The sequence below is a fragment of the Falco punctatus genome (assembly GCF_963210335.1).
Source record: "Falco punctatus genome assembly, chromosome: 4".
NCBI classification, from domain to species: Eukaryota; Metazoa; Chordata; class Aves; order Falconiformes; family Falconidae; genus Falco; species Falco punctatus.
In genome coordinates, this window is record NC_137583.1 from 30,280,878 (window position 1) to 30,298,532 (window position 17,655).

The window sequence follows — 17,655 nt, forward strand, 5'->3', positions numbered from 1 at the left end:
TTCATCAGTGAAATCTACTGGGACTTGACCAATGCTGTTGAGGTGTACAAGGGAAATAGCCACGTTGAGGTGTACAAGGGAAAGTGCCAGCAGGGGAAATCTTATTACCATTTAATGCACTAATTGAGGCTAGGTAGCAACTGTTTGCCGAGTTACTTTTGAGCTTTGCTTGGGTATTCCTAGTTTGCAAAACTCCTGTGAAACTAAATTACTGCTGGGGAAATCGCGTGGATTTTTTTCTTTTCTAGATCTGGATGGGACATACCACTCTGACCCAGAGAATTTTTTAAAAACAATGGATTGACAGTAATACTACAAACCAGAAACACATGTTTGCTGTTGCTGAGTCTTCATATTTTTTAATTACACAGTGTTAGTGCTAAAGGTCAAGTACATCTGTATCTAACAATGTTAGATGATTATTTTCTTTGAAGCTAGTTTTGAAGCTGTGGATGGTAAATAGGCCTGTTTGAATTTAGCTATTACACTTAAAGAATGAGAGTGCTATTTGACCTGCCTGCCCTTACATTTGCCAGGTTGTTGTTATAAAAATAACTATTAGTGTGTTATAATATTTTGTTATGTTAGAATTCTGAAACAGTGGCTTAATCAGACATTAAATGTCTGATTAACTTAAAAGATCATTAACTTGCAGACTATCTGTGCAGCTTGAATAATATCCTGCTCTGGACTCATATAGCAGGGTGAGTTATGGAGTTGTTTCTTTTTTAGTTAAATACCTAAGCAAGGTTTTATGCCAGTTTTGCAGTAATTAAGTGCCTGAGGTTAAGATTTAAATTCTTAGTTCTTCATCTCAAGACCTCAGAAGTCTATGGTCAAGTTATGGAGTTTGACTCATCTTTGTACAGAAAAAGTTAATTGCTTGTTTAAATATAATGCTGCAAAGCATTGTAGCTGGTCTGTAATAGGAAGGATTAGCAGTTGGAGTCCCTGGCTTCTAATCCTGTCTCTAAGACCAAATAGGAAAACTTTTTTTCAGATCAAAGTGTCAAGTAAGAACTCTCAAAACAACAGTGACATTTTGTAAAAGGAGGTGAGACTCACTGAGTTATGGTTTAGGTTTTATTAAAAATTGAAAGGTAACATAAAGTATTCTAAAAATATATGCCTAAATGAGATATGTTAATGGACCTGCTGCCACAAGAAGAACTGCTTGAGTAGCATGGTGTTTGGCTGTACCAGCACTAGTGTGTCTTGATAGTCACTGAGATTCAAGTTCAAGACTAAGCTGGAGCAGGAGGCAGAGTTAAGGATGCCTTCACAACATATTGTCTGTCACCTACACTAAGGAATCCTGCACTTGATAATCTCAGTTTTGCTTTAAGTGCCACCGAGCAAGAGGTGAGAACAACTTGCATTTAAGGTAGGTTGGATTCAAAGCCGTGTAGAGAATTGAAGGTCATAAATCATTTTACACTGCACGTAATTTTGAATTCTAGCAAAATCCACTTGCATGATGTATTTTCTCAATGACAGAAGCCATTCTCTCAAGCAGAACCATCCGTAGAAAGTTGTGTGATGGGTAAAATGGTTATTAGCTGTTATTACTTTCTGCTATTGGAAAGAAATAACGAAGACCAGAAAGGTCATGAATTATGACCTTTTCAAAACAGTGCAAAATGGAAAAGTGTTAGAATAGCAATTTATTACAGTACCTACCTGAAGTCTCAACCAAGCATTAAAGCTGTCTGTGCTAAATGCTTTGTGGAAAAATAAAAGGATTCCTGCCATGAATTGCTACTGGCCTTAGGTTATGACAGAATGTAACAGCTGGATGAAATGTAGCCTGCGTGGAATTGGGAGGATAAGTTGGAAAGTAATGAGCAGATCATACATAATAAATAAGTGGATAACAAGAAATTGATATGCCTACCATATGGGAACTGAGACAGATGCAGAATAAAAAGAGCTGTGCTACTGGCTCTTCTGGTAGTCTGTGTAGTGAATTCCAAGCACTCTACAGTTTTTCCTTTTTTTATTTAAACATCAAAAACTCCAGGCAAATTTAAAGTCTGTAAAACATGCAGTACTATAATGTACCTTATTAACACCCTGCTGTCTATGGATATCAAAAGGTTGAAATTCAGGCTTTGTGTGGTCCTACTTTTTAACTTTTAGGTTCTTGGAGGCAGATTAAAAAGCCTTGTATTTTTATGGCACTGTGTAAGGCTGCCTGTAGGAGCTTTTGCTTTTTGGCCCTTAGATGCCAATAAATCTTGACTGTATTTTTGGTGTGGTTAAGGTGAATGAGAGAAACAACTTCATAGATACAGCTCCCATGCTGAAAATTCATTACAAGAATTTGCATCTTGCCTAGTGATTTCCATTTTTTTGGTTGAAAGATTTCTTTCTACTCATGTGCATTTTATTAAGAACAAATATTTTTTTGTCTTCACCTCTTAGTAATTGAGCCCATTAGAGAACTGTCTGGGTGTCCCAACAGATCTATGGAATAAATACTGTAGTCATCTTTGCCTCTCTCCCTGTATGCCTGTGGTAGCGGTTATAGTTTGATGTTTTACCTTTCAGCAATAGCACTGAAACGCAAAATCTAATGTTCTTAGACTGGAAAAGCCCTTTTGGCTCCCAACTCTCGAGAATAAATGCCACCCTGCTTCTGGAAAGAAGCTTTAATTTTATTATGCATAAAATAATTAGAAAAAATACGCAGTATGTCTGTCTTTGCAGAATTGTTGTTCTAAGCCCTAATTAGTGCTACTCTAAATCTTGCAGGACTGTATTGAATATAAGGATTTGTTCAGAGCAAGTACAGCTGTAATTAATCTTTGCATTCCCATCAAGAAATGCTGGCACATGCTGTGAGAAACAAGGAAGGAAACTTTCAGTTCAGGCTGTCTGAGCCAGTGCCCAACTGCAGCTAAAACCACTGGAGTAATCTCTTTATCCCTTTCTAGTGTGCAGGGAAGTTCTGAGCAGAGACAGATCCAACCCAGTGAGCAGCCTTTAGCTTTTGATTTTACTGTTTAACTTCATGTTCAGAAAGTTTGAATTATTGAAATCCATTAGAAGAGACTTCAAAATTGCCAACTATATCTCCATGGAGATTCCTGGTGATGAGAATGTATTCTAGAAATCGGAGCAAGTTAACTACATTTAAAGGTATTTTTGTGTGACTAAGGGAGTCTAACAAAAGAGTTCCTACTGAAATTCGGTGGAAGCAAGGGAGAGCTCATATATTAAGTAATATGCATAGGGTAAAACTGTGGTAGCATGAGGACAACTTGTATTCTAGTTGCAACAAAATACCTGCAGTATGCAGAAATGTATATGTTAATACTTACTTGACTTAAAAGAAGCAAAGAACGTTGTTTTTAGTGGAAGGGGTCCACTTCCCAGCCTCGTTTCAACCCTTCGGTCTCAAAGATACAGCTGAAATGGAGACTGTTTATGTTTGTGTTACCATCATAAGGCTTTTTGAAGGTTTTGGTGTATTAAAGCTGTATGTGCTACTTCAGGATTAAACAAGGACTGGCTTAGCTGTGTAGAAGAAAAGAGGGCTCCAGCTACTTGCTCTGTGCTATATTAGCAGTTTTCTGACTCTGTGGCTGGGTTTAGGAAATTGGGGGCAGGGGGAGACTGGGATGGGACACACCACACTGCAAAAGAAGAGGTGAATGGTTTTGTTAAGCCGATCTCCCTGACATGGCTCACTCTGTGCTCAGAAAAGCAGTGCTGACAATGCACTTCAGAAAGTTCCAGTTTTAAAAGTCAGCCTTCTGCACCTCTGTTTGTATGTTCTCTGTAGTAATTCAGTGTGCTTTCATATAGGTACCAGACCTTGTCCTCTCCACGTAGAATTAGAACAGTGAGCAAGGGTGATCTCTGTGTCCTTCAAAATTCTCTAAAATACTCCCTTGAGGAGTAACAGTAAGAGGCTAAGGCTTGGATTTTTCAAAGGGGCCACTGAATTTAATAGGATAATGGGTAATGAATGCTTTCAAGCTTTCCTGAATATCCTAGTTTACAGTAAGCTATGTATGATCAAGAACAAGTAACAAGCACAGATGAACAAGTAGGCAAAACATTCAAAACTAGGTCTGTTTTTATGAGGAGATCTTACTGGCCTGTCTGCTGGATTTTTATACTTGAAGAGAACAGACGCTTGAAGTTGTTCTTAACTTGTCACACTGGCAGTGAATTGTGTTTAAGGAGCCTACGTTCTTTAAAGGACAGGACCTGGCAGAAAGCTGAAAAGAAAAATGCAGGTAGGATAGGTAATAGCTTGCTCAGTTGGCCAAGTTGTATTCTACTAGCCATCCAAATCTTGATCCTGTTGCAATGACTTCTTGAAAAGATTGTCAGCATATTTAACTTACTTTTCTTCTGCTGTCTCCCTGACAAGCCTGCTGTGACTTAAAACTTTGAGTGTTTTGCTCAATGTGTTGTGCAAGCAGAGAGCTTAAATTGGGCTGTGGTTCTGTGATAGAGTAATCACGGTGAGCAATAGGAAATGGTGGTTTAAGGAGTTCTGCTTTGCATTATGGTCTTGCTTATGTTGGCACAACTGCTTTTTGGGGAGCTCTGCTGTAAATTGTGAATTTCATCTGAGGCAGAGTGCAACCCTATGACTGATTGTAGGCACAGCCGAGGTAGTGATGTGCTGTGGTGCTGGTGAAGGAACAAGCAGCTGGCAATGCAAGTGATCACTTAGTGCTTGCCAAGGAACGATGGCAGTATATTTATCTTGCTGATTTTTCATCCAAGTAATGGTTCCTTACCTCCATAAATCTTTCCTGATGCAAAAATTAGATTCCTGTACCTTGAGGATACTGTTTAGTTTTTGAAATGATTGTGTTCCAAGTTATTAGAGTGACTGAAGCGTTTGCATACTGTTCAAAGTGAAGGCTCCATTTCACAGGTATAGAGTGTAGAGGAGGAGGAGGTGAGCAGAGGGAGGGAAGAAACACAGTATTTTACTTCTGAGTTTATGTGAAATGATAGCTGTGCAGCAGCGGAGGTTTTCATAGATAGGTGACTTAAGGATGCATCTGAACATGATACTGTTACAGAAAATCTCTGGAGGTTCCACACTGCCACAAACCAACCAGCTGGTAATTGAACACTAATGGAAAGAGCAGAGCTGTTAGGCTCTCTCCTCAAAGCGGACGGTAAGGTTAGCTCAGTACTCTAGTGCTCCTTTTCCTGAACCTGCCCTAGCTGGGAAGGCTTTATCTTACGAAGGCAGCAGGCAGCATGGTCTGCACCTTCTCATTAGTTTGCAGCTGTGCTTAAAGCAGCTCTGTGGAGTAAACCTGTTTTGCTCTATTATTGACTCTAGTATTTGGGGGAGGGGAGGAAAACTTCTTGGAAACATCATGCAAGATTTTCTGTTTGAGAAAGTGGAAAACATGTTTCTCTGAGAAGTAATTTACTGACACCTTTCAAATGTCTCCTCTGTATACAACACAGATTCCTGCAGTTCAGACTGTGGCAGACTTGTGCTTCACTTGGCTTTACTCCCGAACAAACTGTTGGTGTTTGTCCTTAGAAGGTCTGCTCTCCACCCCACCCCCAAAGCCTCTTATTTTGACTTGCTTTCCTTGATACTCACTTAATTCTACTTTGGAAAACTCAGTAAAATCTCAAACTGAAAAAATAGTGGGTTATTGATGGAACTCTTTCCCATTTAATTCCATCTCTGAATTATGCATATTTAAGACTTTGATCCATCTAGTTTCAGTTTGGTCAGAGTACAGTACTGGATCAGTAGTGATGTTAGATGTGGCCAGAAGGCAGAAGAACGACCCTACTACGTACTGTTTTTCTGTTGTCTTTCTGCCAGTCCAGCACATGCATTCTAGGTTGCAAGGAGGTCAGATGGCTGTCCGCATGGCTGGACTGTTGCCCTCTCTGCAGCTCAGTACGATGTGAGTGGGGCTTTAATAAGGAATATTTTTTTAATTTTTTTTTTTACAGGCTGGTCTGCTCCAGAGCTTGTAGAAGTTCGTTAAACCCACTTCGGTTTCCACTGTGGCTTGACTAACTTACATTTGTAGATGAAGCCTTAAGAATAGAATCCAAGTCACTTATTTCAAATCACTTACTTCATCTTCAGATTTGTTTTCAGATGCTTATAGTGCTTAATTTGTAAATTATAAAGCAGTTGCACATGAGGGTGATTAAAAATAAAACTTTCCATTTGATACAAGACTTCAGCATTACTTGTGGGCTTATTTTCCTCCGTGGTAAGTCATTTCTAATAAGCCTGAGCTTTAAGGTAATAGCTTTATAAAGATTGAGGACTGTGTCAAAGGACTTGGCTGTAGGTGTATATGAAAATAGGATGGAGTTGCACATAAATACTGCTACTGTTCATGCAGTTACCAATCCCATCTCACCTTGTGAGTCTTCAGTCGGGGATGTTTGATCCTTTAGTGAATCAATACCTGAACCAGCTTTAACTTAGGTAAATCCATTCCAATTTTGGTTTTGTAAGTGAAAGTAACGATGTGAGTTGTGTGATAGAATGGATTGAAATGAAAAATGCAGGAAAAGAATCTTGAATGTTTTGAAAGAGAACAAATTCTGCAAAGGAATAAAAAGAAGTGTAGGTTACTTGAAATCTTCATGCTAAAGTATCAATAGTGCTAAGGTTTAAGTGCAAATTTGGAAGAACTTCCCCTTCTTGTCATGCTTAAACAACCTTCAGTAGGGGTGAGAATATTTGGAATAATTGATTTGTTGTGACTGGATGTGAATAAATAAAAATTGTTTTGAGATAATGACTAAATCAGATCACAGAGAAAACTTGACTTGATTGTGAGTGGAAACTGAAGTTGATTTCAGATCACCAAAGGTTGTTTGAGGTTCATTGTCACTCATGTGCTGGACTCAGCATGTGGTGTTGCCACTGGCAGTGAAGCAGAAGAGATGAGGTCACTTCTTGGGTGAAACCCTCTCTCACAGACCCCAAGTGCAGCTGTACTCAACCAATGAAATAAATGCTTTTGGCATATGACATGAGACAGCTCGATCACTAGTGATCCGGCGGATTTACAGGTGCATGTAAAGGTCAGACTTTGTAGCAGGCAATACCAATCTCTGTATAAGTGGGTGAACATGAGATGTGAGTGGCTTCTCAGTGCTGAGAGCAAGCTAGTATACATGATGAAATTCCACTGATTTGAGAATATAAAAGCTGGCAGAAATGGTACACTTCATAGTTCAAAGTTGGTCAGTCTCTTAGAATTAATAAAGCCCAAGCTGTTATTAAAAAAGGAGTGGGTTTTTTCTAGGGCAAGTGTGTTTTGAAAATCAGACTGGAAACTGGCTTGAGTCCCTCAGACTTGCAAGCCTTGTGTTCTGTGTAGTGAGCCTGCTGAGTACTGAGGTAATGGGCATGGTGAAAAGCTTCAGACTAATGTAAGCAAGGTTGAATTTTTTCTTTTTCTGCTCCCTACTACCCATACACTTGGTTTTATAGGAATCAAACTGTTAGTTGCACTCGTGTGCTATTTAAGACTTAACTGGCTTTTCACCTTAGTGTGATTTCCACCTAAAACCTAGCTTTCAAATACCGAGCAGCTTTCTGAATCTTGCAAGATCATCATTATAGTCTGCTCACGTCTAGAAATGTCTTGGTTGTGTAGATAGACAAAATGAGAAATTCTTTTTTGAAAGAATTTTTTAAATAAGTGTGGGGGATAAATGATACTTTCTAATTCTTATAGTCACCTTTTAGCAACATACATAGAGAAATTTAAGTAAGACATGTCAGAGCTGATGTCTCCACACAAAGTGGAGCGTTAGGACACTGCACCAAAGCATTTGTTGCAGAAGTGGAGTAGGAAGCATGGTTCTGTGAGTTACTCAAGGTTATGCCTATTGTAAATGCATTGAAGTTGCTTAGCTTTCCAGCTGGCCACCTGCCATGGAAAAGTCCAAGCTCAACATTCTCTCATGTCTGGTGTTAGCTGTTTTTTCAGCCCACAGGATCTAAGACACTTGTTTCCCATCCCTTGATCTGATAAGATTTGAAAGGGAAACTCACTGTGATTCAGTCTTGATCAGATAGTCAGCACTGCTGACTAGATTGATTCATAAAGTAAAGTTTGTTTGGTTGGTTTTTTTTTTTTTTGTCAATGTCTATTCTAGTTCTGCAGATGTCTTCTGTAAACAAAGCAAGTTTCAGGTTTGCATACTGAGCTGCTGAAAACAAAGCATGGGACTAGGGTCGCATAATAAAGTGATTGTGCACTGGTCCTGGTGACTTGTAAAGACATCCAGTTGCTTCTAAATTCTGATGTGTTAGTTCGAAGTGCCCATTTTTTCATGGCAGCTGCCCACTGAGAATAAATGGGATAATTTGTTAGCAATTGGCCAGAATCTTGGATCCATCCTTCCATTTACAGCTTGGAACTTTCTTTTAACAGTGGCAAGACTGCTGCTTTCAGTTGCCTTCTCTTGTGCTGCGTTTTAGCTGACTGTGCTTGGAATGAGAAGTTGAGCTGGCACGCGTTCGTTCGACTTCACAGAGAACCTCCGGTATTTGAGATGAAAGGGTTCTGGCAGCAATTTTAGACAATGTATTTGCTTAGACAGTTGGCAGGGAAACAGGAAGGAATCCTTTCATGGGATGCTTATGACTAGGTCTGTCGTCGACTCGTGTCAGGATGGGTGTGTGAGCTGGGCACACTGCTGATGTTGGATACAGTAATCAGACTTTTTTTATTGATTCTTCCACATGAGTTGAGTATATATCTCCTTGCATCTACCTGAATCTTGCTAGCTGCTAGTCAGTGAGGGCTAGGAAATGCTAAATCACTGTAGCTAATGTGGAAGTCTATCTGGTTAAGGATTTTTATTAGTTTTTTTAAGCAAAAGCTATAATTTAACCCTTTTGTATTGCACTGTGCATCTTTGTTTTGTTTGTGGCCAGTACTGTTTTCTCTGCTGTTTGCACTTGCTTTTCTTCCAGTTACTGCAAATCTGTGAAGCAAGAATAGCAGTGATGAAGACAGAGTAAGTAGGAGTAAAATCAAAACAGCAGAAATTCTTGTTAATGTTTCTTGAAGCTTACAGTGTGGGATGAGCCTGCCTTAGTCTATGAACAGAAAATTCCTTTCCTCCTTGAGGCACTGTTGCTAGTGTACATATTTGAGACAAATGGACCGACTTGTTAACATAGCATCAAGTCATTTCTCATCTACATCCTGTTGATGTAGAAACACCTAGAATTTCAGGGAAAAAATGTAACTTTTCTTTTTCCTTGCAACTTTCCTTTTTTTTTTTTTTTTTTTTTTCTTTCTTTCTTTGGGAATGTGTTGCTATATTTAATTGCTGGGAAAAGCTATCACATGTAGCCGTTGCCCTTTACCACAAGAACTCTACTCCTGTTAAGAGAGTTTCTTAGCTGTAAGGCTAGTATTTCATTCTGTCATGGGGATCCACAAATTTTATCACTGATGTGGGAGCTCAGATTAGCCTAGACCTTTTAGGAAAAATTAAATAAATATTTATCACTTATATTTTTATCTGTGTGCTGTAAAGCATACAGTTTGGCTGGTGTGTCATGTAGGATAAGTTTATAGAAAGCCATCCTGACTTGGACAAAAGGTTTTTGCATTGCCTGTTTATACTGAGCTTAGAAATCATGAATTTTTAAAATATTTTCAAACTTTAACATCTGATACCTACTCTGCGTGACTGGGCAGTAGAAAGAAGAGGTAGTTTTTAGAAGAAGCTTAGAACTAAATGATACTTTTTTGTAGTTGGTATGTTTGTAGGGTGCAGATAGCAGCAACTTGGATAAGCACTGGAGTTGCTGGATGGGAGCCAGTAGCTCAGTCTGTTGTTAAGGAGGAAGTTAAATAACACTAGAGAGATTTGATAGTTAGAATTCTGTATGGCTTAAACACAGAGAAGTGGTTAGTCTCTGCCTTGAAGCTGGTGACTGAATGAAAAATGTTTGTCTTGAGTCAATAAATTTTAGTGCCCAGACAGGATGTGGAATATCTGTAGAACAGAATTATGGTGTAGAACAGGCATCAGCATTTCAGGACAATTTAGGTTACTTCAGCATCCTTCTGAGTGAATTCCTAACAAGCACAGACTTGCTTATCTCCTTGTGAAATAATACTTCATTCATCAGCTGTCACAAAGAAGAGAACACGCTTTTGGCTGTAGTAAATCCATGTCCTGTTACCAGTGAGGCTGAATAGAAGTGCAGATTTGGAAGTAATCTGTTAGAAGAGCCTGCAGGCTTGGAGAGGTGTTGTTTGTTTATGGTTGCCCCTCATGAGAATTTTAACTCTGGGACGTCAGCGTTTGTAAAGGACTGCTATTCTCCTTGGAAAAAACCAGGGTGAGGGACACAGAGCTGGGTCGGCATGCTCACTTCCAAAGGATGCATGTGTTATGGTGACAGGATGTTAACCTGCTTGTTGTATCCAGGTCTCACTAAGGAAAGCATTTCCTCTTTGCTGGTGAGGTTTTGGGTTCTAATCTCATTTTTAATCTCAATACCCAAAAACTTGCCTGATTTAATGTCTCCAACATTCTCAAATGCTAGTCTCCTGGATATTTTATCCTATTTCTGTGCTTGTAACCTTGCTTTTCCCTTGGGCCTCTGGTTTGAATATCTTGCTTTTATGAAACCTCTGAAATGGTAACATTCAAACCTCTTACAGTCAACAGGTGATTGACATCCCAGGAAACTTGAAAGAAATGAGATCTCAGTATTTGTCTGAAAAACAATGATTTCACTTGCAAGTTAGCGTTAGTATTGCATTCTGTCATTATGTTATCTCTGGCAGTCCTAATGGAATAGTACCTTATATAAAGGCCTGCTTTGGATAAAATTGTGTATGAATGCTTTGAGTCCATCCCACTCATGTATCTGAGATCTCAGAGGGTAAAGGCTGGGAAATTCCCACATTTCTTTCATGGGGTCTCCTGGATTTTCTCTGAGTTTCTTAGCCCTGGTGCTGAATGTTGTCGAAGTCCTGAATGGAAAGTAGGATAGTAACACTGCTGTTCATCTGTTCACGTCACTGTTGCTTTCACCTTGCAGATTCAGCTGCAGTTTGTGGTAGGTAGTTACAGCATCCGTTCCTCCACATGTTTTGCTGTATTTGTGGGAATCTTGTTAGATTTGTTACATGCTTCCTTAAAGTATAACATTTCCTTCCTGTGTGGTTTAATTCATCATCTGAAACAAGCCAAGACTGATAGGTCTACCTTAAATTGCGCACTCTAAATTTAGCAGCTAGAGACAGAATGATCAGGAAGGGCTGAATTAACATTATGTCAAAAAGGCCTTGGGACAAGGAAAGGAAAAAAGCCAATTTGGAACAGAGGGTCCCCTTTCAAGTCTTTTAGTTCAGAGCAGAACTTAGAGGAACTGCTTTTCAGAAGGAAAAGTTTGAAATGAGCCTGTCTTTGAGGGAACTGCACAATAGGATGTTTCACTGTCATTTATGATTTGACCAACTGTCACTTTGAATAACTGTCTGAGGGTTAAAGTGACAAGTTGATAAATTCTAGCCTTGCAGAACATTTCTTATTACTGAGTTTCTGTGGATATTTTAAAGCAATCTACATACAATCTGTTGTGCGTTATTTTCATGAAATGAATATTGCTTGGGAACTCTGCCCGAGTGTTTTCTGCTTGCTTTTTCCAACAAGGCTATCAATGGCAAAGGAAGTGATGCCAAATTTGTTACAATATTCCTGTGTGGAGATTTCTTATGTGCTATGAACCTAGCCTGAAGGGACAGAGACATTAAATTCAATTAGCTGTTTTTATGGTGACTTATTTGGAGCTAATGTTAAGATGACATTCATATAGTACAAAATATATAGAATAAAAACTTCTTAATTTTGTGGGCTTTGCCCCTTGAGAATGCTGTGTTCAAAATATTCTGTCATGTAAAAGAAGAGTTTTAGAGCACTATTTTGGGAAGCAAGAATATATGTTCACATGTTACTTTTCCTTCCTTTCTCTTCCACTAGTGAGTTTTTAAGCAAATTGTGCTGTTTTCTCTGTCTTCACCAAACTTTATACTGCAGATAAGGCAGTTTAAAAAAAAATCTAAAAAAATAATCCAGCAGTGTTGCTGCATTGTGGAACTTGTGGGCTCATTTTAGACCTTCTGCTTGTGTTTCTTGATTCTCCCAGTTCCCAGATGTGCAGTGACTCATCCTAATGAACAATGGGAACAGCATCTCTTATTCCTTCACTTGGTCCCAGTTGGCAAAACTGTTACTCAGAGGATATGTATTGCAGAGGGAGGAGAGATTAGCAGTGAGAGAATGAGTCATCCAACCATTTGTGGTAACTCTGGTGTGATGAACAAGAAGTTAAGGAAGACTAATGGTCTATACTATGTTCTGGTGTACTAAAAAGGAGTAGCTGAATTGTGTAAAATTCATAACTCGGAGGTCACTCTTCACTCCCCCACCACTGTCCTGGAAAACATGGGCATGGATGGAAGACAGCATTTCGACATCTTGATTTATTAGCATGGAGGGTGGAAAAAGAAATGATGGTCATCTCAGGCTTTGTTGATACAACTTTCAAATGTGAAATATACTAATAGACTGTTAGTTAAAAATAAAAAATAATGTCAGTACAGACATGCTTCACTGACATACTTTTGCTGTGACTGTGACAGAGTGGAGCTTTGTATCCAAGTACTGTGATGGTTGGAATGAAACAATGTCCTTCAGATCTTAAGAATAATATTTATTAATCTTGTTAAAATATTTTTTTAAATGGAAATAGTGTACTAACAGGAAAATAGAAGATTTGAGTCTATTTAAATCTGAAAATACAGAAGCTCAACAATCTTCTGTGTATATAGTTGATCTGAGGAAGTTTTTTGAGCTACCACAGTTTTTCTTGACACACCAGTCTGTAAAAGATTGACACATCTGACCTGGACCTTTTTTATTTAAGTGAACACACCATGATGTGATTATCTTTAGATATTTAAATATAGTATAAATAACTTTGGCTTTCATTTCTATTTTGCTGCTTGCAAGCATAGTTGAAAATAGATTGCAATGTACAAAATAAGTGGTTTAATTTTTTTTTCACTAGAACTATTAAAATAGTGCCATTGAAGTTGTCAGTCTGCATGAAGATATTTTTGGTATCTGATGAATCAATTGCAAATATTTGCTGCCACTTCCATAGGAAGTCTTGCTAGTGAAGCAGAAATAACTGGCTAAAATCTGGAAAAGGAGAGCATGTGAAGTACTAAGCCAGCTTCTGAATATAGTTGAATGCTAAATGACATTGGAGAAACGTTAAGAACTTGCTTTGAAAATGCCACAGCACTTCATTTATGGCCAGTGTCTTCAAGAGAAAAAATAGTTCAGCATGAGAGGGGCAAGCTAATACTTTTTGATAATAATTCGCCTTCAATAGAAAACCTACCTTGATGGACAATTAATAAACTCTTTGCATGTGTGTATTTTTATATGCATACATATATATACACACACAAATATTTATATTTGTTTGTATGTGTGTATAATACCCAAAGCATGAGCTAGCTTTGCATAAATAATTATTTATCAATGGAATTCAAAATTGCAGTCAAGTGCAGCTTGATATAAAGCTAAATAAATTTGACTTCTAGATCTAATTAATATTGCTATTTATCTACTCTGGATGACAAGGAAAAAATCAAAAGATGAAGTAGTGTTCAGTTAATACAATTGTTCTGATTAAAAATACTAATACAAAACAGTCCTAACACCTGGAGTTTCCATATTTTCCTTATTTAAATACATTACAAGTTATTCATCAGGTCAGTTGGTGCTGTCTGCAGCTGTTCTGTGCTGCCTGCTCTATGAACTGAAATACTCTACAAGTCTCCCAGAAGCAACCAAGTTTTCTATGAATCGGAGTAAGTTGTAGAGCAAGGTTACTTGAAGTCTTTTGGAACAGGAACTGAATCCACACTTCACTTCCATGGGTCATAACACAGGATCAGGGAATGATTGGTAAAGTAGGGGAGGTTGAGCACGTGGTGTGGGTTTGGGTTGGTTTATGGGTTTGGGGATTTTCTTGGGTTTGGTTTTTTTTTTTTCTCCTCCCTTCGGTTTTGTGTGCTTTAATGATTTGAGCTTTTCTTAACTTCAGACTCTCTGGAGCTTGTTGGGGATTTGTTGTTTTGACTGGAAACAGATATTCTGACTTAAGTACTGGATGTCTTTGAATTCTGTGCTAGAGGAGAATATTCAGACATCTTCAGATCTGTCAGACCATGCATATGGTGTTCACACCTGTTCCAGCAACCTGACTTGATTACCCAGCTATCCAAGTGTTTTGCAATTGCTGCTTAAAATTTCCCGGAATTATTTGGCACAATTGCAGTGTTACGAAGAGCTATATAAGAAACTAGAGAAGTCTCGTCTCCCTAAATCACTCCAGAAATGAATGTATTTTTTTTCATTAATCGGGTTATTTTCTAACCTTCTTATAAATGTGCAAAATGTTAAACTAATTGATGCATGGGGCAGGAAACGGGAGGTAGAAGCTGTAAATCAGGTAAACCCACTTGTGTGTTCCAGCAGTTTACATCTGTACAGCTGTTTCCTGCTCTCAGCGTGGGAGGGTGTATGGACAAGGCAAGGACACGTAAAGCAGCTGGTTAGAAAATAGGAACAAGTTGTATCAGAGACAGCCAGTTTGCAGCATCATTGTACATCTAAAGGCATTGTGTAGGACAAAACACAATAGATGGCGAATGGTTTTTTGTAGCTTCAGGAACCTTTTCTTTTTGTGTTCTTCCATCTCCTAAATATGACTAATGCTGTACAGGAAGACCTTTTGTCTTATTCATGTGGTCTGCGATATCTCTTCTGATCCAACAGAGTGCCAAAAAATACAGGAAATTACTTTCACCTTATGAAAATTCATGATTGTAAGGAAGTTCTTAGAGCAATTGTTCTTTGGATACCTCCCCCCACCCCCCAAAAGCAATTTTTTCTGCTAGCAATCCACTGTAAATCTTCTGCAGTTCATGGTTGGTTTTTGCAAATTGTTCTTTCTCCTTTAAGAAAAGACACTTCCAGTTTAAAATGTTAAGGAATAATAAACTACAGCTCCTTTTTGTCTATACCTTATGCTGAAAGTATGTACTTGTACAGTACACTGAATCCTCAGACCTCCAGTCTGATTTTTCAAAATGAACTATTGTGTTGCCATCTGTTCACAGTTGCACTGGAGGAGAATAATTCTATTCTGCTGTCTCAAGTCTATGGTGTAGAGGAGAACATATGGTTTAAGAATTTATATTGCTGTTGAAATCTGAGATGGTATTTTGGGAGTGTTCTCATTCTGAATTAGTGACTTGGTGAAGGTACCTACTGTCAGCTTGGTCATTACTGACACAGCCCTGATCTGTGATGTATGTAATGTCTTTTGATGCCTAATATTATTAAAAGACAGCAAGATTTACCATTTTACCGTTCTTATGACATGGATACAACTGCAAAACACATGTCCTAAACAACAAGGAACACTTTCTTACTGAACAGATCATCTTCATCTGAAGAAAGGGAAGTGTTTGAAGGAGAATGGACTTCTGCCAAAGATAGTTTTACTCCAGAAGTAAAGTTTGCATCTATGTGGAAACAATTTTATTACTTCTAAAAAGTATGTGCAGGGCTGCTTCTATCCACAAGTGTGAAGTGGCACTTGATTTGAGTGTGATACATGGGGAAGCTGGGAAGCTTGTTTAAAAAAAAAAAAAAAAAAAAAAAAAAAGCAAACACAAAAAAACCCAAACCAAACAAACATCACAATGGAAACCCTCACAAAACTTCCCTTGCCCATTTTCAGAACCTGAATAAATTTTCTTTCTAAACATTGCCTATGTTCTTCTCAGCATAACTACTGAAGGATTTTGCATGAAACAAGCAAATCCATTATTATAACTCTTGAGCCTAAAAGGGAAACAATCTCTAGAAGAGAAAGTCCTTCAGAACGTTCCTTTCCTTTTTTTGACAAACAAGTCTAGCTTAAATTATCACAAATTGTGGATGACTTAAATCTTTCCTTTTTCTAAAGATACGCCAACCAGTCTAGGATATGGTCTTGCTCATTGTTACAAATTTTGAACAAAATACGTTGGTTTCTTACAAATGTGCTTAATTTTTGCTCCCACCCAGCGTCAGTTAATGGTGTTTGTCATACAAAGGGAAAAAGCCTAATTCTTTAAACCAAAGGACTGACTTCAGTAATACTTCCCTTTTATTGTAAAGATTTACTAGATAATTTGAGCATTTATTCAGATCTCTACTCAACTTTGATTTTTCTAGAACTAAGACAGAATTGCTTTTAGAAGAAATACTACCTTACCTACATGTCAGTAGTATATTATGGCAGCTCTACTTCATGATCAGCAGTTTACGTGAATTAGGCTATATTGTACTTCTGCTGTTCCAGCTCCTGAAGCATATCGGGATGTTGTCCAAGCTTCCACCTGGGATACTGCTCTGTTAGACCTCAGTGCATGTTGGAAAGTGAAAAGGTGATACAGTTCAGTTGGATTTGCTATCCTAGAAACAAGCTTAGTTCCCATCTCTTTCCTTTTCCACAGGGTGAATCGGTGAAATACTTCCTGGATAACCTGGATCGGATTGGTCAGCTGGTAAGACATACCTTTTGCTTTCTGAACCAAAAGAGCTGAAAAAGATAATAGAAGCCTGGATGTGCTATAATTAATGCTTTTTAGTTTGTGAGGGTTTTATTAAATAATAATGTATTAAATAACTTCAGTGTTCTCTCTCTAGCAGTAGTAAATAGAAAGAGTAAAAAACCTGAAGCTTAGTATTTGCTTAATCTTTTTTGACAAGATAACAAATACTGTTTACAGAAGTTGTATGCATGCACACTTTTTTTACCTGTCCTTTTACACAGTCTCTGGATATCATTCACTTTCTGTGATGATCTGATGGTTGGTGCTACTTAAAGGGAGCAGAATGAAGCCTTACCAAATAAAAAAAAAATTACTAGCACCTATGAAATTCAAAATCTGTAATGAAAACATCCTTCAGGAGATCTGAAGAGTAGCGGTGATAAGCTTCTGAAGAGCAAATTTTCCTACAGTGGTAGGGTAGTCTGGGCCAGAACCTGTGATAGAACATGTTGCTGTTCCCACTGGTCATGGAGTGTGAACCCAGAAGAATTATTTCCACTAAAGTTTGCAATACATCCTTTGTAAGAGTAATGAACTATGAAAAACTAGATTTAAAAAAAAAAAAAAGGAAAAAAAAAAAAAACCAAAACACCACTTTTAGGGATGACTTGGTGATCTGCTTTACTGAACGCTACCTAAATGGTGATAACAGTGTAGCTAAGAATTTCATAGTGGAAAAAATACACTTCAGCCTGAAAATGAGGCTTGAAAGGTAAAAATGTGAACAAGTGCATTAGTCCTATATTTTTATTCTCATATGTCTCAGGATCTTCTGTAGCTGTTTATCAGTGTGCTCAGATAAATGGTCAACAGTTCATTATTCTCAAGTTGAGTATTCGTTTTTCACTTGATGATTAAAAAAATCATGGTTCCTATTGATTTCTCCCATTACTTTAATACTGGCATTAGCCAGCATTTTGAAGGACTTTTGTTGACACTTTTCTTCTTTCTTTTACAG

At 38.1% G+C, this 17,655-nt stretch overlaps 1 protein-coding gene across 1 annotated transcript in view; it reads left to right on the forward strand.

Moving 5' to 3' along the window:
* Positions 1 to 17,655, forward strand: part of GNA12 (G protein subunit alpha 12) — a 41,371-nt gene that overhangs the window by 19,357 nt on the left and 4,359 nt on the right. The window contains exon 3 of the mRNA XM_080382449.1: positions 16,599 to 16,649. Coding sequence (XP_080238575.1) covers positions 16,599 to 16,649 — 51 coding nt within the window. The remainder of the gene's footprint in view (positions 1 to 16,598; positions 16,650 to 17,655) is intronic.